At 36.1% G+C, this 19,070-nt stretch overlaps 2 protein-coding genes across 2 annotated transcripts; both read left to right on the forward strand.

Annotated features, from left to right (window-relative positions):
- Window positions 1–1,913: 1,913 nt before the first annotated feature.
- On the forward strand, window positions 1,914–8,790 carry LOC129315817 (auxin response factor 4-like). Its single transcript, XM_054959889.1, has 13 exons — window positions 1,914–2,581; window positions 2,951–3,303; window positions 3,423–3,479; window positions 3,802–3,987; window positions 4,083–4,167; window positions 4,244–4,334; window positions 4,879–5,043; window positions 6,174–6,293; window positions 6,387–6,465; window positions 6,945–7,107; window positions 7,208–7,950; window positions 8,042–8,232; window positions 8,371–8,790. Exons 2-13 carry the CDS (start codon window positions 2,968–2,970, stop codon window positions 8,552–8,554), a joined length of 2,400 nt encoding a protein of 799 aa, XP_054815864.1. The 5' UTR covers window positions 1,914–2,581; window positions 2,951–2,967; the 3' UTR covers window positions 8,555–8,790.
- A 4,117-nt stretch (window positions 8,791–12,907) lies between these two features.
- On the forward strand, window positions 12,908–17,220 carry LOC129314853 (uncharacterized). Its single transcript, XM_054958295.1, has 7 exons — window positions 12,908–13,393; window positions 14,003–14,058; window positions 14,159–15,063; window positions 15,591–15,789; window positions 15,905–16,096; window positions 16,209–16,585; window positions 16,804–17,220. Exons 1-7 carry the CDS (start codon window positions 13,206–13,208, stop codon window positions 16,966–16,968), a joined length of 2,082 nt encoding a protein of 693 aa, XP_054814270.1. The 5' UTR covers window positions 12,908–13,205; the 3' UTR covers window positions 16,969–17,220.
- The last annotated feature ends 1,850 nt before the right edge of the window (window positions 17,221–19,070 follow it).

Below are 19,070 nucleotides of genomic sequence, written 5' to 3' on the forward strand. Positions count from 1 at the left end.
CTTAATAAAATTTATATTAAAATATTTTTTTTAAAAAAATCAGTTTAATAAATTAAAAGTTATTTGAATTATATATAAAAAGTGTATTTAAATATACAATTATAAAAATGAACATTGATTTTTATGATTTATAATTTTTTCTTATACAAATGCTTCATGTTAGAAATGTTTGAAAAATATGTGTAATAAAAATGTTAAATAACATAAAATTTAATATGTTAAAAAATAAGAATACAAAATTTGATATATTGGTCAAAAATTATATAAATAGTCAATATACATTAACATTAAAATTAATTGCAAAAGAATTAGAGGTAGCATGATATAATATCCAAAATAGTTACATATTCTAACCCCCTCAACAATAGCCCAACCTCAAATGCACATTTTAAAAAGCTTTCTCAAATTACATTGGTCAAATCCACTTTCACCTACTTAGAGTACTTTTAAAATGTGTTTTCATCAAAATAAATTTAAGGCAAATAACTTTTGGCTTTTAAATTTCCTATGCAGATTTACCCTATGCTGTTCAAATTCAAAACTTTAAACTTATTATACTGTCAAGTTTAAAATAGTCTAGAATACTTTCAATATCAAATAAGAAAAAATATCATTCAAGAATCGTTGACTCAATTTAATATCAAATAGATAGTAAAATTTTAAAATATTATGGCAGGATTAGAGGATTGACTTGAAAATAATTCTAAATGTAAAAATACTATAATACTCTCACTTTTCTTTTACCTTTTTAAACTTCCCAATTAGCAATTATTTTCTCATTAAATATACATGATTATTTGTTAATTAATAAATAACTACTTAGAAAAATATAATTTACACTTGTCTCTTCTTGCAACTAAGCTTTTGTCATTTTTTTGAATTAATCAATTAGCAAATAATTTATTGTTAATGCAAATTGATACTTGTTAAAATATGATATACACTTGTCATTTCTCACAGTAAAGCTTCTTTAGATTTTTAAACTTATCTATTAGCGAATAATTTTTTTTTTCAGATTAAATGTGAATGTATACTTTTTAATTAATGAATGATTATTTGTTAAATAAAAAAAAAGTAAGGATATTAGTCTTTTTATTATAAAAATTATTTTTAAATTAGGCCTCCAATCTTGTAGTGATATTTTGAGTTTTTTTAATCTTTATTTAATATTAAATACTTTAAGGGTGTGTTTCATTAGGCTATGTTTCTTAATGATATTTTTTTTGGTTTAAGAAGAAAGGAGAGGGAAGGTGACAACTAATTTATTATTATATTCATAAATACTAAATTTTACTATTTTGTTAATGTAAATTAATTTATACTGTTTTTTAATGATGGACAATCATTTAATTAAATATGCAATTACAATGAACAGTGATGATTTCTTATTTATATCCAGAATAGTGGTGGCTTTTCTTATTAATTATGTTTGATTTTCTAGTTTGTATGGACTGTAAATTAAATTGAAACGAAATAGTTGGCCCTCCAGCTTCTATATCGTAAATTCCTAAAATCAGAATTGCGAACACTGATTGATTGGCTTTTTCTTATTTAAATTGAATTATAATAAGCAGATCCATAAAACTCATGGTGGACATTGTTTCGGTTGCTCCATGGGTTCCTAAAGATAACTAACGCTTGGAGAACGTAGCAACACTGTCAGAAGTAGCAAACCGTGATAGCAAGCAAGAAAAGGAGTTTATTTTACAGATGGCATTCATGAAATATGAGCAAATAAATGAAAAGCAAATTAATCCAGATATTTGGCTCTCCTTTAAAAAATTTCAATTTAGATGGGCTGAAAGGAGGGGATTGGAGATTTTGCCTTTCTTTCTTTTAAAATTTTTTTAATCAAATAAAACCTCCACTCCAAAAAACCCCCCGTTTCAATAATCTTTGAATGGTGTTTCCTTCTCCAGGAGAGGAAAGCAGGGTGGATGCGGGCGCGTAAGCTATGATGTAGTATGGTCGAAACATGATGGGCAGAAAAAATTAAAGAGGACAAGGTGACGGGACGTGAGATATGTAAAAAGAAGACGGTGCGTGGACTCCTGAAAGCTTCCTGACTCACTGAGTCCTAACAACTAACAACGCGCCTACCATTGTTGCTCCATCCTTTTCATCCGATTTCAATCCCGCTCCCACGTATCTAGATTCTAGACCCCCTTTCAATTTATCACCTCCCTCCCCGACCTCTGTTAATCTCCCTGCTACCACAATTACCAACCTCATCGGCTTCACTGAGTTGTCAGATTTTTGTTTACAAACCCCCCGTGTTTGATTGTCCATGCATGGTATGAAATGCGGATTCACCATAAAAAAGGGCCCCTTCTTCAATCTTTACTATTCGTTTCTGAACGGGGAAAAATGGTATTCGGTGTTTCTGAGCTGAATGAAAACCCCCTTTTGTCTTGGTGGAGGGCCTCCCCCCCGCAGTGAAGGGAATTATTAGCAGAGAAAAGATAAAGGCGAGGCATAGCAAAGGAGACGGGGGTGGGGTGTGTGTGGGTTCTGTACTGTCAAAGCCTGTCCCCCCCACCCTACACAGTCACCCCCCCTTCCTCTCGAACAGTCGAAGTCGGTAAGTCCAAAAGCCACTACCGCATTGGCTTTTCTCGCCTTTTGTTTCTGTGCTTCCTGTGCATTTGTCCATGTCTGTTGCTCCTGCTCCCTCTACTCAGTACCTGCAAATGGGCGAGGAATCATACTTTGAATTTCTTGTTCTTATTTGACGCTGTTTTCCACCCCCCCCCCCCCGGAGGGGGGGTTTTATAACTTTGTGGTGCCCTCCATATATGAATTCCTTTATGTGATTTGACCCTCCTTTCCATTTTATATAGTTTTCACTTTCCGGATGTTCTTTTTAATCACCCTCGCTCGCTTTCCTTCCTTCCCTCCTTGCAACTTTTAATATTCTGTTACTTGTTCTGCTTCCGTTGTGTCTCGCCAGAGCTGCGCTGGGTGTTCATGGAAATTGATCTGAACCATGCAGTGACTGAGGTCGAGAAGAATGCCTTCTGCGATGGGCGCTGTGAGCAAGGCGCTTGTGCTTCGTGTTTCTCTTCTTCCACTTCTTCCTCTCCCAACTCGCCTTCACCTCGCGTCTCTTCTTCTTATCTCGAACTCTGGCATGCTTGTGCCGGCCCCCTCACCTCCCTCCCAAAGAAAGGAAATGTAGTGGTCTACTTTCCCCAGGGTCATCTTGAACAGCTTGCCTCTTTCTCTCCTTTCTCGCCCGGTGACATGCCCACCTGTGACCTTCAACCGCAAATCTTCTGCAGCGTCGTCAACGTCCAGCTTCTTGTGAGTGCCAAATTATCTTCACACACTGAATTGTACCTGCTTCCCTCATTTAATTCGATTATTTCTAGTTGGTTTTCAATTTTTGTAATCGTTAGCATATTTGTTATTTCCCTGAACAGGCCAACAAGGAGAATGATGAGGTTTATACACAGGTTACTTTGCTTCCCCAGACAGAGGTTGGTCCTTCTTTTCCCTTCTCTTCTCTCTGTGTGTGTGTCAGATATATATATATATATATATATATATATTTTGGCACAAGGCTGAGGTTGGCCTTTAACTCAACTTATTTCTGCTCTGATGCATCTCAAGTATGTTTGAGGAAAATCGTGTCTTCTTTGTGGGTATAGGAAGCTGCCATATTCTACGTAAATCATTAAATTCTGATTGCTGCGGACTTCATTCTCTGTTGGAATATTCGTTTATACATAGGAATTTGCTTGAATTAATGACTTCGATTACACACAGAGACTAAACACTAAAGTCTTGAGCTGCCTTCAGTTAGCAGGAATGCACTTGGCGGGCCAAGAACTTGAGAAATTGGGAGCATATGAGGAGGGAAATGGAGGATTACCCGCAAAATCAACCCCTCACATGTTCTGCAAAACGCTTACTGCTTCTGATACTAGCACTCACGGGGGGTTCTCCGTTCCTCGCAGGGCTGCTGAAGACTGTTTTCCTCCTTTGGTTCAATTTCTAGTTCTCTTTTTCACTGATGCTTGATGAACTTAAAAATTATTTATTGTATAGTCTCCTTTGAGGTGATAATTCTTTTTATGCAGGATTATAAGCAGCAAAGACCCTCCCAAGAGCTTGTTGCAAAAGACCTTCACGGAGTAGAGTGGAAATTTCGCCATATTTACAGAGGTAGATTGCAAAGAATAACGTAGCATGACTTCAACAATGTATTGTTGGGTTAAAAATTGAAGCTGCAATTTTTCAGGTCAGCCAAGGCGGCACTTGCTCACAACTGGCTGGAGTATTTTTGTCAGCCAAAAGAATCTTGTATCTGGCGATGCAGTACTTTTTCTGAGGTACATATATGTTGAGTTGAGATGTTTTAGTGGCATTAATTCCTAGACGGAAGATTTTTCATCATGTGTCGCATGGACATAATTTAGCAGATGCATAATTTGAAAGAAAGTGAAGCTTGTATGACTTGATATATTAAATCATCTTCCATCAATTAAGGGGCATTCCCCTTGTATAACCCAAAATATTAAATCACAAACTGATAACTTTCATGTTCCTATTCCTATTCCTATCAATCAGTCAGCTGGCATGCATTTATCTTTAAATATAGCTAGTTTTGTTTCTTGTCATAGTAGTGCTCAAGTACCAATCTAGCGAAAGGGTTCAAAAGATAAAGTCTAATTTAATATGGGCATATATCTAAAATGCTGTGTTTTCTTTTATATGAGAATCTACAATTTTCGTGCCGCTAAAGCATGAAAAAATGTTCTAATAATATCTGAACTTAAAAATGAAATTTACTACTCATATTATCCAGTCTCTATAGAGGACGAGTTTATCATTCTAGCAGCTACAGATCCCTTACTGCTTAAAAATGCATTGTAGAGGTGAAAGTGGAGAACTGAGATTGGGAATCAGGAGATCTGTTCGACCTAGAAATGGTCTTCCAGAGTCAATTATTGGTGATCAGAATTGCTATCCTAATTTCCTGTCTGCAGTGGCTAATGCCGTATCCACCAAAAGCGTGTTTCATGTTTTCTACAGCCCAAGGTACACGTTTAGCCAACTAATATTTTAAATGCAAATGAGATGAAAACTGCTTGGCCATTATGCTTATCTATAACAATTTGTTTAAGATTGTAATGGAATTCCTTCTTTGGCTTTCTGCTGATAATTTAAGCTTATGAGATTGTCAGGTTCTTGACATAATATCTAAGCTGACATGATAAGCGATGTAGAACTGAGAGAAGTATTTATTGTTATTATATAATTTAAGTTTACCAAGGAAATTCTGTTGTCATTAAGAAATCATAGATGTGAAAAAGGAATCTTTTTAGCCTTCATATTTATATAGTGTTTTCCAGTAATCTATTGAGCTTCCAATCTGGTGCAGCAGTCATGACTGATAAGTTACCTTTTAAGCTTTGTTTTCTCGATTAAAGCTTTGTTTTCTCAAGCGAGAGGCTAATGACCAGATGTAAAGTGGCCTGGTTCTACCCATATAATTCAGCTGAATAGAATGTCCAAAATAGAAAATATTGCCATCACGCTACATGGGGTGGCTCAATAGCATTGGATAAAACCGGGCCACTTTACATCTGGCCATTAGCCTCTCACTTGAGAAAACAAAGCTTAAAAGGTAACTTATCAGTCATGGCTGCTACACCAGATTGGAAGCTCAACAGATTATTGGAAAACAGCATATAAATATGGAGGCTAAAAGGATTCCTGGAAACATAAGGAAGTACGAGATAAATGAAAATGAAGCGGAATATTCAAACCCTAATTTCATTAAAACAGTCATGTTTGTATTTCTTCAAATATTTTTTTAAAAAACCAAGGACTTTGATTTGAATTTTGAACAGAACAGGCTTACAGCTTTTCTGCAAATTCAGATGATAAGATCTTTAGGAGGATGATGCCTGCTGCTTTCTTCTCTCCTATCTTAATTGATTCTTCTTTTGCCAATAACTTTTCATTAATAAATGGAAACTCTTTTACTTTCCATCGATAGAAATATTTAATATGATTAGCATATGATTCAAGCAAAATATTCCGTTTTCTTTTTTGTGCATAGTGTCACAAAAGTTTGAACCAAAGACTTCTTGCATGCTACTTGAACCTTTCGTGACTGGACCATACTTTCTGGCTCATTATGTTTGGATTTCTTTATCATGCAGGGCAAGTCATGCAGATTTTGTTGTCCCTTACCAGAAATATGTCAAAAGCATCAAGAATCCAATGACCATTGGGACAACATTCAAGATGAAATTTGAAATGGATGAATCTTCTGAAAGAAGGTAAACAACTTTATGCTTGTAAATATTTTACAAATGTCTTACTTTACAAACAATTCCTTGTGATGAATATAACAGTATATTCCTATCTTGCAGGTGCAATGGTGGTATAGTGACTGGAATGCGTGATTTGGATCCCTACAGATGGCCTAAATCAAAATGGAGGTGCTTGATGGTATATTTGCAATTTTTTGTTATTCATGCGCAATACATTTTGACAGAAATTGAACAATTTTATGCTTCGCTCCCATCAAATCATTTTCTACGCAAATCCAGTAGCCATTCAATCCCATATGACTGGGAGCTGTCAGAGACATTAAAGTCAGCACACCCCAAAAAAAAAAAATTGCGTAAGGGGAGAAAGACATTGAAGTCGGATTTACAAACAAGTAGCATCAAGCTGAATTTTTTTAAAGCCACTTTGAGGAAGTCACCTGGAAATTTGATCTCACTGGACTTTCTTTTCTACGTATATCTTCTTGCAGTCTATTATTTTTTTTCATGCTTGATTTAGTCGCCTCTCTAGCTGGACTTGACTCAAATATCTTGCAGTTAAGCCGCAGTAGTTCCATACAATGCCCAATGTATTTAAACTGGGTAATGAGCATGTGTTGATGGCAGCTTTATAATGAAAGCTTACTATTACATCCACAGGTAAGATGGGATGACGAAATTGCTACTAATCATCAAGATCGAATTTCTCCATGGGAGATTGAACCTTCTGTTTCTCTCCCGCCCTTTAGCATCCAGTCATCCCCAAGACTAAAGAAATTGCGGACAGGTCTGCAAACTGCCACTTCAAGTCACCTCATGACCGGTATGAGCCCTAATGTTGAGTGCGTGTAAATAGCATAAATCCTTGCAGCTCATTTTTGTGCATTCTAATCCTGTTCATTTTTGGCTTCTGGTTGGGGCAGGAGGTGGCAGTGCATTTATGGACTTTGAGGAGTCCGTAATATCACCCAAGGTCTTGCAAGGTCAAGAAAATACAGGTTTTGCATCATACTATTTTGGGCGTGATGCATTGAAGAACCAGCCAGATTTTGAGATGAGTCCTCCCAGTCATCCAAATCTTGCATCCACTGGATTAAGAAAGGCTGCTGCTGCTGAGCTTATGAGGGTTCACCCTTCTAGTTATGCAGGCTTCGCTGAGACTAACAAGTTTCTAAGGGTCTTGCAAGGTCAAGAAATATGTCCACTGCAATCTCTGAAAGGAAAGGCTGATTTTAACCTTGGGGTTTGGAGTAAACCCAATGCCAGTTGCACAACTTTGAACCAACGACAGGCATCCAAAACCAACTTTGACACTTTAGGATCAGAAGACCTTCAAACTGCTTATTTTCCTTTCGGTGACATTCACAGAGCTGGTCAAAGCAGCCTGTTTTGCTCTAAATCTGCAAATTTCCTGAGAGAGGATGTCCACGCTCCTTCCACTCAGGCAGAGCTCACATTAAAGGAAGTTGGACGGTCAGAACTCTCAAACAAGGACAAACTGCAGGGCAGTTTTTCTGCTGCTGCTTCTTTAGAAGCAAGTCTAAGGATTTCAAATGACGATAATTATGAGGGGAAGGTAACTGCCTGTAAACTATTTGGGTTTCCCTTATTTAGGGAAGGCAACTCTCTGAACTTGCAGGGCTCTGCTAAAAGGAGTTGCACAAAGGTGAGCGATGATAGCAACAGCGTTATATTGTGATATGCCTTTTCTCTTCCTTTGATGTTTTGTCCACCTATATAACATCCACTGAATGAAGGTTCACAAGCAAGGTAGCTTAGTTGGAAGAGCCATTGACCTCTCAAGACTGAGCAGCTACAGTGACCTGTTGAGTGAACTAGAGCGACTGTTTGGCATGGAAGGCCTTATAAAGGATCCTGATAAAGGATGGAGGGTCCTGTACACCGATAGTGAAGATGACATTATGGTTGTAGGGGATGACCCATGGCAGTAAGTATTCATCATCCTGGACACAACATTGTTAAATTGCTTTGCCACCTTTCCGTCATTTATTAATAGCCACCACATACTTCCACTATATTTACCCTGACAAAACTGAGAAAAAAGCTTGATTCCTTTTTTGTGCAGTGAGTTCTGCAGTGTAGTGTCTAAGATCCATATATATACCCAAGTAGAAGTCGAGAAGATGACAATTGGGATGATTACTGATGATACTCACAGCTGTTTGGAACAGGCACCAGGGGTAATGGAGGCTTCCAAGTCCTCATCTGTGGGCCAGCCAGATTCTTCTCCTACAGAAGTTAGAGTCTGAGGCTCAGGGTTGTCTTGGATCCTAAGTATATGTTGGAATCGTTCCATGTAATTTAATCATTCCCGCATATGATCGTGATTTGATTATCTTCTTTTGAGCTCTTAAGCCTAACCAAGCAGACCAAAGTTCCTGAATAAGGGCAGATTGTGTGAGCACTATGTATTGGCAAACCATTACTGCCTAAGTCTTATTTTGCATGCTGTGTGGTATAACGTTGAAGTCTCCCAATTTCTTGCCATCAGTGGTATATTGTAAGCACACACAAACAGTTCAGGAGCTGACTCTCTGCAAGTCGCTGGACGTTTGACGATGCATGAACAAGTCACATTTGATTCTGGGGAAATGACGCCTAGTAATTTTCTACGCTTTATGCCAAAATTTTAAGAGTTAGAATGATTTGCGAATAATCAAAAAACAATAGTACGCTTGATTTGTAAATAAATTGAAGGGCCACCAATAATATGATTCAAGATAATGATTCTAATTCATTTACAAATGAAATCGATGGTTAAAATTTGCAATGTTTAGAAGACAAAGTATACCTACAGTGTGGCGCAGGGTTGACTGAGTCCGCTTCTCATGTAATTATAGCGTTTGGCCGTCTAATTTATGAGGCCAACTACTAAGCGGGTCAAGGGTAAAAAGGAATAATATTAAGGATAGCCAATAGTAAAACTGCCATGAATTTTGAGTAAACATGCCAGTATGTCTAAATACATGGACTACTGGTATCACCATCAGTGACAGAGGAGGACTAGGGGAGCCTTGGCCCCTAATTTTTTAATTTTCCCTTTGTAAAATAAGAGTTATATAATAATGGAAGGAAAATATAATATATATATATATATATATATACACAAGTTGAAACCACATCATGTTTCCAATCAACCTCGAATTTTACGGTTGAAAAGGCCAAATAACTACATCGAAAAATATCGAAGAACAGGTATTCTGGAGCATGTAAGTTGCCTATCATTTGGCTCACTCATTGCCAACTGCATCGTGTTCAACCTTTCAAAAATCTTAAAGAAAGCCATCTGAGGTTAATTTTGATGATAAGAATGGGTGAAATATAAGTGACCATCTAAAAGATTCAGATGCTTGCCAAAGTATTCAGTAACTGCAGGCAGGCTGGCTCAGACATTGCGTTTTAATCAGAATATTTGGTTGTTAGAAAATGCGTTCGGGAGGCGTTCTCTCTCTTAGTCTATACCCTTGTCCTCGTGAATTTTTGAAGGATTTGCTACTGCAAGGTGCTATTGATTATTGAAGGGTTTGTTTTTTTTTAACCAACTTGTTGAAGTTTGTTTGCCTAGCCTGCTTTCCACGATGTTGTCAAATGTAACCAGAAGAAAGGACAACTAATAGACTGTCTGTTATCACAGTTAGAAACCATTTTAAAGAAAATCTGAAAAAAAAAAAGAGATTCATTTATCATTATTAAAACAACTTGATCACAAATATTATACCTAAGCTATTTCCTTTTTTTTTTTTTATGAAAGGCAATTTTTTAAATATGACTAGTGCTAGACAGCACCACAAGCAAAAGGGGAAGAGAGTGTCTCCACTTCCCTTCCCTCCATTTCCCTCTTATTATTGTCAGATTAAAATTTCAACAGTCCATATTTAATTTTTGATGAAATTACTATTTTAACTTTTTACAAAGATATATAAATAATTATAAATTATAATATTTTATTTATTTATCTTATATAAATTTAAAATAATAATTTTATCAAAAATTAAATGCAAACTGTTGAAAAGTTTTGATCCAAAAGTAATGAGAGGGAAATTGAGGAAAAATAAGTGGAGACACCCTCTCCTAGGGGTGTTCATAGGTTCGGTTCGGTTTGGTTTTGGGCAAAAACTAAACCGAACTGAACCATTCGATTTATTGATAATTGAGACCTGATCGGTTTTTATGCAGTTCGGTTTGGTTCGGTTTTATTTTCGGTTTGGTTAAGGTCTTGATCAAGTTTTAATGCACTTGTTTAATTTTTTTTCCTTTTCTCCATCTTCATAATGGTGCTATGTACTAAAATTAAATTTAATTCTTTTTGACTCCTTTTTTTCATAAATAGAGGTATAAAAATATAATAAAATTTCAATGTGATAACAATAATTAATCATAAAAATTGATATAAGTTTTTAAGATTAAAATTATTTAATATTATGTATTTTCATTAAAATCCTTTGAAAATGTTTATCTATGTATCTATACTTTAATAAATAATAAAAAACTTATTATACAAAATTCAAAACAAAATGTTTCTTGTAGAAAAATTGAATGCTGAGGCTTTTAGGTTGTAAATAATTAAATGATGATCATAGCATGATTATTATAATTACTTAATATTATGCATTTTCATTCAAGTATTTTAAAAATATTTATTTATTACTATAAAAATTCAAAACAAAATGCTTCTTGTAGATAAATGGTTATATATTTTACAAATAAATAAATAAAATTTTTTTAATCAGGTTTGGTTTGGTTTCTAGTATTTAAAACCGAACTTGAACCGAATCAATCGGTTTTTATATTGTAAAAACCGAAGCAGACCTAATTGTTGTTCGGTTTTGATCAGTTTTTGTCGGTTTGGATTGGTTTGGATCGGTCTTTTCGGTTTGGATCGATTTTGAACACCCTTACCCTCTCCCCAAGCTAAAGAGGGTTTGGTTTCTCTGCTCAGCAATGTAGCAAGCGCATGGTCTGTTGGCTACATAGGCGGCAAACATGGACAGCGACACTTGATTGGTTGCTTGAGTCGTGCCCGGAAGGACGCTGTCCTTAAGAACTATTCCGGCACACCGTCCGACGGCCGGCAGTTCCCCAGGATTAAACAAGTACCTCCTCGGTGGAACGAGGGAACAGAACAACGGAGACCAAACGCAAGCACAAACAAACACAGACAGATTCACAGAGGGAGGAAGAGAGAACCGCGAGAACTCAAGAGGCTTGTGTATCGATCTGTCTGCACCCATAGCTATATATAGCCCGAAGGTGGACATGAACGTTGGGGGGTTACCACCGGTTTAAAAGCTCGGTTATAGTCTCATAGAAATTGTTTAAAAGCTTGTCTGGAAACGTTGGGGTTACACAAACGTTTGTAAAACGCATTCAACCTCCTGTCTGGAAACGTTGGGAAGACAAACGTTTAGAAAAAATTAATTTGTTTAATGATAAAAAAAACGTTCTTAGTTTGACTTCAAACTCCAGACAGCCAAAATTTGAGTTTCTCCGGCAAGCCAAAATAATTATTTATTTGCAAATCGCACACAGGGGGGTGAATCGGCTGATTTCAACTGCGATTGCTCTGAGTTGGCCTGTCTCATGTGCGCGAGACCACTTCTTTTCCAAGCCCAGTTTACTAGCCCACTTCATTCCTTAGTATATATACACTAGGAGAGTCTTTCTTTTAATCAATGTGGGACTTTGACACACACATACTTTTGACACATATATAACATGGTATGCATCAAGTAAATAGCACCTCGTTTTGGGTGATACAAGGAAACCAAAACACAGTCTTCTCCCTCATTTTGATTCTGCCCAAGAACAAAATAGAAAAGGAGAAGAAATTGGTTATAGGGACTATTTTCCTGAGACCCACCAACAAAACTCGCAGACTTGTATCTTTTTTCCCCCGATGAAAATAAGTTCATTGAGCCAAAAACTACAGTGCCATGCGTATCTTCCGTTTTTCAATTATATATAATATAAATAAGCAATAAAAATATTTTAATATGTATAAAATTATATAATATTGTTGTTTAAATTTAAAATTCTATAGGAATTACACAAATTAAATTTTGTCTCATTATTTTAATTTAGGGGTAAATGAAATTTTTAATTTCTTATATTTATCTTAGTTATTAATTTGATTCCTTAAATTTAATTTTTATTAATATATTCTCTTATATTTTAAAATCATCAAAGAAGAGAAAATAAAGAAATCAAATAACTTATGAAAATTGAATAGTTCTCATTTAGTCACATGTATGCATGTCAAATTATTAACATATTTTATACATTGGTTTAATTTAAGGGTCAATTTATATTTCAGAACCTAGAGAATTAAAAATATAATATAAAAATAAAATATTATATTGATAAAAATTAAATTTGAGAGAATAAAAATTCTATTATAATTTAAATTTACGTGGGTATAACTAATCCTGAAATAACAAATTGTTTTTTATTATTTAACATACATGGAAAACAAGTTATAAAATATTGTGTGTGGCAATAAAGCAAATCGTTCTTTACATTCTCAAGAGGGAAGATGACAAAAACTCGTATTTTTTTGACTCAGTAAACTTGTTTCATCCGGGGGAGACGAGTCCATGAGTTTTGCTGGTGGGTCCCCCGGAAATAATCCAATGGCCATTCCTTCTACTTTTCTAATTTGTCCAATTGTCCTTGAGCGGAATCAAAAGGAGCGAGAAAGCGCGGTTGATGAGTACCATGCGCTCAGCTGAGCGGGGAAACCGGACCCAGCAAAAGCGGGACCATAACTTCGGTGTGGGTTTGTAAATTTTGACTCTGCTTGTCGCGGCCGAGTACTTCAACCTCACTGGCCGCTGGGACTGCCAGATTCTTGAAAGGAGTCCTCCTGCCTCTGTGTTCCGACGCCTGAAACCCTAACCCGCCATGGATGCAGGGGCTACCAGAGACAAGGCGTCGCCTCCACCGAAGCCCTCCAAGTTCTCCGTCTACCAAAACCCCTCATTCTCTGCCGTCCTTACCGCCAACAGTCTCCAACCTTCCAGCCACACTTTCCTCAGCATCGTTTCCTTCTTCTCTGCCTCTTCTTTAGCTTTTATCGCCGTTCTCTTCAGGTACTCTACTGCATTGTGGTTAATAGTTTACCACTTTCACCGCTCCTTCGCAGCAAGAAAGAACTGGGGAGACAAATAATAAAAGAACTAGAAATAAAAGAATTGCTGAATTTTTCTTTTTCCTTTAAGTGACGTTGTTAAATTGTGACTGCGGTTTCTATGAAAGATCATATTTCCATTAGTAGATCATTTGAGGTTTTTCACGACCTGTATCAATCTCTTGTCGCTGTAGTTCTCTTTGCTTCTCACGGCCTGCAACCTTCAATTTATCATGTGGTCGATTAGAAGGAAATATATATCCACGGCAGAGGCTAGATAGTTGCGGTTTTATTTGTAGTTGTCATAGAAGTGTAGTGACTACTGCCTGTTGAATAAGAAATTTGGAGCTCTTCTGCTTTACCTCCTATATCCTCTGAATTCATTTGAGTATGAATAGAGAACCATAATATTTACATATTATGAATATAATTTATCCGTTTTAATTCTGCTATACGTACCTGGATTTCATACGCAAAATCAATTGTCATTCGCTTCTGACTTTACTCTGTAGTGTTACTTAACGATACTTTATAAGCGACTCATTTATCTAACTAGTTTTGCATATTGTAGGGAAGATGGGTTAATTGACTTCTTGAGGCTGAAAAATATTTCTCAAGAGACAGCCTGTAAGATCTCAAGCTCAATTAGTATTTTTTTTTCCTCTTCATCCTTTGGCACAATTGCTTTGAATACTATAGCTCTTCTAATAAATGTCTTGAACATCAGATTGGCTTACCAAGACTCTGCAGACTTTTGTGGGTCTCATCTTTGCTGGAACTGTATTTGCCCTCCTTAAAGCTATATTTTTGCGTAAAGTCAGGTATGCTGCTGCTGTTCCAGCGATGCCTGCTTCCAAAGTTAGTAAGAATGAGATGTTTCTTACAAATCATCAATTAGGGCTTTTAGGAGTGAAGCCAAAGGCAGAATGTGTTCAATATGAATCGATTAAAAAGCATCCCAAGTCTAAATCACCGTCCATATCTTCAGATTTGCTTGTGCCCCTTCATCAGCTAATTCCCAGTCCTAGACGTTCTCCAAATATTGACAACGATGGTTCAAATTCCAATAGGGGAGGTAAGGGACGTCCCATCAGCACCCCCTCAAAGTCACCTTTATCATCTCTATATGTTGTCCCTGGGGTGGCTTCGCCTCCACCATCTCTTCAGAATTCAGGTGGAATAGATTCAGTGATATCAGGTCCTTGGTCCAATAGGCGAGCCTCTTGTGCTAGCAAGATAACATCAGAAGAAAAACTTGAACAGTTCTTAGCAGAAGTCAGTGAAAAAATCAACGAATCAGCAGGGAAGCTGTTCACTCCACCCCCTACTATGTCTGGCTTTGGCATTGCGAGCCCTAATACAGCTACAGGGTCGGCTAAAACTTCTGGAACTACAAGGCTAACACCTCTGAGGCCCGTGAGGATGTCTGCAGCTTCCCAAAAGTTTAGCACCCCACCAAAGAAAGGAGAGAGTGATCTCCCTTCACCAATGTCCATGGAAGAATCTATTGAAGCTTTTGAACATCTTGGGATCTATCCTCAAATTGAGCTGTGGCGTGATCACCTGAGGCAATGGTTTTCTTCAGTCTTGCTGAACCCCTTGCTTACCAAGATTGAGAACAGCCATATCCAGGTTCATTTTTGTCATGATAATTGCTTTTATGTCAGAGGCACTAGTTTTTTTTATACTGTTTGCTGGAATTCCCTTCACTGGAGGAGTCAAATCAGGCTAAATCCTGATAGTGGGAGTCAGTAATGGGTAAAAATGACCACAGTCCATGATCATGTGAGAATGTTTGATGTTGAAATTTTATAGCACTTCATCCTTATATTTTTATTTTTTTAAGTTGTAATCCCATGATGCATTTTAAGTGCTACAGTTCTCGTACAGGTTCGTGGTTGATTTTCATTACATTTCAATTGTGATTAGTAGTAAACTATACAAGAGGGGAAAACTTTTAGAGGCAATTGAAAGATAAAATAACGCGATACATGATTCATTGGCATGGTTTCTTTTCTTTTTTTTCCCCCACTTGTCTTCTACTTATTTCGTTTTTGCAAGGGAGGGTGGGGTAGGGGGTTGGCCCATAACATAATATCATCTAAATAGTAGCTAATTTAGTTGTATTCCCCATGGCCCTTATATTTTTATGTTTGTAGGTTATGCAAGCAGCTTCTAAACTTGGTATTTCAATCACAATTAATCAAGTTGGAAATGATATGCCATCTCTTGGAACCCCTGCTACCTTCTCAGCAATCGATAAAACAAAAGATTGGCAACCACAATTGGCTCTCAATGAAGATGGACATCTTCATCAGTTACGTTCTACTCTGGTGCAAGCTATAGAGGGTTCCACGTGTATGTTGCTTCGCATCATTCAATTGAATTTATCTTTTTACAGTTTGGTTATATATGCTAATGACTTGTGAACTTGAGCTTTTAAAATTTCTTGATTGCCTGCACTTGCATACAGCCAAGTTGCCTCTGTCAAATTTGCAGCAGGGCCCACAGGCACAGCAGAATACTTTGGTTCCTATCATGCAGGATTGCTTGGATGCCATCACCGAACACCAAAAACTTCAAGCCTTGGTTAAAGGAGAGTGGGTTAAAGGTTTACTACCTCAAAGCACTGTTCGAGCCGATTACACTGTGCAAAGGATCCTGGGTAATCTTAGACTGGATTTATTGTTTGATCAGTTATCTCCATGAGATTCCCTGATAAATTGAAGATGAACACTAGTCTAATTTTTTGAGTTATCTTGTGTATATTTAAAAAGAGCTTGCGGAAGGAACATGCTTGAAGAATTACGAGTATTTTGGAAGTGGGGAGGTTTATGATACAAAAAGTAAGAAGTGGACAGCTGAGCTGCCGTCTGATTCTCACTTGCTCTTATATCTGTTCTGTGCTTTCCTAGAGCATCCAAAATGGATGCTGCATGTGGATGCCACCTCACATGCTGGGGTTCAGTCAAGCAAGAACCCCCTATTCTTGGGAGTCCTTCCTCCAAAGGAAAGGTTTCCTGAGAAGTACATTGCTGTAGTAGCTACTGTCCCTTCTGTTCTGCATCCTGGAGCATGTATACTGGTGGTTGGAAAGCAGAGCCCCCCAATTTTCGCCCTGTATTGGGATAAGAAGCTGCAGTTTTCTCTTCAGGTTGGTCGTGGCTGAAATATATTTTTTTCAAGCTATCAACACAATGGAAATACTAGTAACCTTGAAAAAATTATTCTTTTCTACCTAAAAGATATTCTCATTGCTTATAAGAATGCTACATGAAGAAGTACTTTGTTGCAGCCAATAGTGTTTTCTTCAACCTGCAGGGTTGTTATTTTATGTTATTGATATGCTAACAGTCCTAACATTTGTCTCAGGGAAGAGCGGCCCTTTGGGATTCTATCTTACTTTTGTGCCAAAAGATAAGGGTTGGCTATGGAGGTATTGTTCGAGGCATGCATCTTGGTTCTTCAGCTTTAAGCATTCTTCCAGTATTAGAAACAGAAACTGATTTTTACAAACCAAACCATTCTGTATGCTAAAATCGGCATCATCAGAGAGAAACTGATAGTTACATTGACAATTCAATGAAGTACTCGTTGGATGTGAATTTCTACTGGTTTTGGGGGCTGGGCGCGAAGGCTGATTTGTCTTGAATGACTCTGATTGTGTCCCTTGGAATGCCTGGGTCACTGATTACATTGTAGTTTGTGTCCAGCCCTCACGAGTCACAATTTTGTGAAATTCAGACCCCGGGAACCTAATATCCGTGGCTCGGAATCAGTCTGCAAGTATACAGATCGTCTCGGAACTAGACATGTTATATTCATATTATGCATTAAAAATCTGAATTAAGTCCGAAGAATGAATCTTAGACTTTTAAATAACATAATGATGTGTTTGGATTAATGAGAATTTAGATTTGAATTTGAATTAAATCATTACTTTTAATACATAAAAATTTACAAATCTATTTCAATTCATAATTTTTTTATAATTTTACACCCTAATTATTTAAAATTTTAATAACTTAAAATATTTTGTTCTCGCTTTTTCACTATTAATATTTTCATGACTTTTGTATCTTTTTCTCATTTATTGTTTGTTAAAAAATAAAATAAATTCATTATTTTTAGTTTCTTATGCTTGAATTTCATTTCATCTGTTTTCTTCATTTAAAATTTTTAAACTATTTAAATAAAAATTTTAAATGCATGAATTTTAAAGAAATAATAAAAAAGAAAACTCTTGAATTTTTAAAATTTTATTAAGTCTAAGGTGTTGAATTGAAATTGAATTTTTAAAAAAAAAAATGATAGGATTGTCCTTGTTAAGATTTGAACATGATTTTTTATGTCTTTATTATATGTGATTCATTACCTTTCAAATTATTATTTATTATTCTACTTTACTTGGTCATTATAATACTTTCACTTGAATTAATTTCAGGTGTCACTTTTATAACACCACGGCTCATTCGTAAACTTATTGTATGTGGTTTATTATCTTTTAAATTATTCATTGCCTACTTCACTTGTTCATTATAAACTTTCACTTGAATTAATTCCAAATGTTACTTTTATGTTAGCACGATTTGTTCGTATTCTACGTATGTGGTTTATTATCTTTTATTAATTGTTGTTCATTGTCCTACTTCACCTGTTTATTACAACACTTTCACTTTAATTAATTCCAAATGTTGTCTTTATGTTAGCATGAATTATTTGTATTCCTACTACATGTGTGTGAAAAAGTGATTAAAGTATATTTAAGTGTCCAACTCTTTTGTATGAACAAATTTTAAAATGAAACTAGTGCCATTAATTAGCTCTCTATTTGTGCTTTCAATGGACACCTAAATTGCCTTAATTAAACGTTGGATAAAGATTTGAGATGCGTCGGAAGTTAGCCCTTAAATCATCATTTGCTGCTATATCTATGCAGGTTGCCATAGGCTAGATGTCTCTGTGGTTCGCTGCGACAAACAACCCAAAATTTTGATAAATTATATTTTTGCCCTCTTCTTTCAAACGTTTTCTAAATGAAGAATATTTTATGCTTCTGTGCACTATAAACTCTAATTGTGTCAAAGAGATGAGTCAAAACTCTTTAGAGATGTGGGATGCTCAACATTTGGTATAAGAACAATATTAGTCTAATTAACTTCTTTAACCACCTCCAATTTTAAGAAGAATTCCCAAAGCAAAGATTTTATGGCCTATTAAATTTCATTAGGTCTGAAAGAAATGTGCTTGTATGCCATTCGGCCTTGGTGCCTTAAAAGCCACAATAGAAAAAGCAATATTCTTGACTTCAATGAAATCAACCATCCCTTAAATCCAATTCAGCTCTACTTGTGAAATTACTTGGAAAATTGATAGCCAATTAACATTTTTAGTCAATCATGGGTCTCTGGTGTAGAGATCCTTGGAATATTGTCAGGTCATATTTTTCAAAGTTGTTGAATCTTGTACCCAATTTCTCTTTGAATCTTTAAAAGCTGAAATTTTCTGCTGCTTGCGTTTAGAGATTGTAGATGCAAGAAAAAACAGTCACTATACATCATAGATTTTTGGAACCAATATAATTCTTCTTGAGTTGCAACTTTGTGATAATCCTGCCAAAGCTGAGCTTCACGTCGTTT

This window comes from Prosopis cineraria, unplaced genomic scaffold, assembly GCF_029017545.1.
Source record: "Prosopis cineraria cultivar Desert tree isolate PC_DT_omini unplaced genomic scaffold, ASM2901754v1 PC7, whole genome shotgun sequence".
Lineage (NCBI taxonomy): Eukaryota > Viridiplantae > Streptophyta > Magnoliopsida > Fabales > Fabaceae > Prosopis > Prosopis cineraria.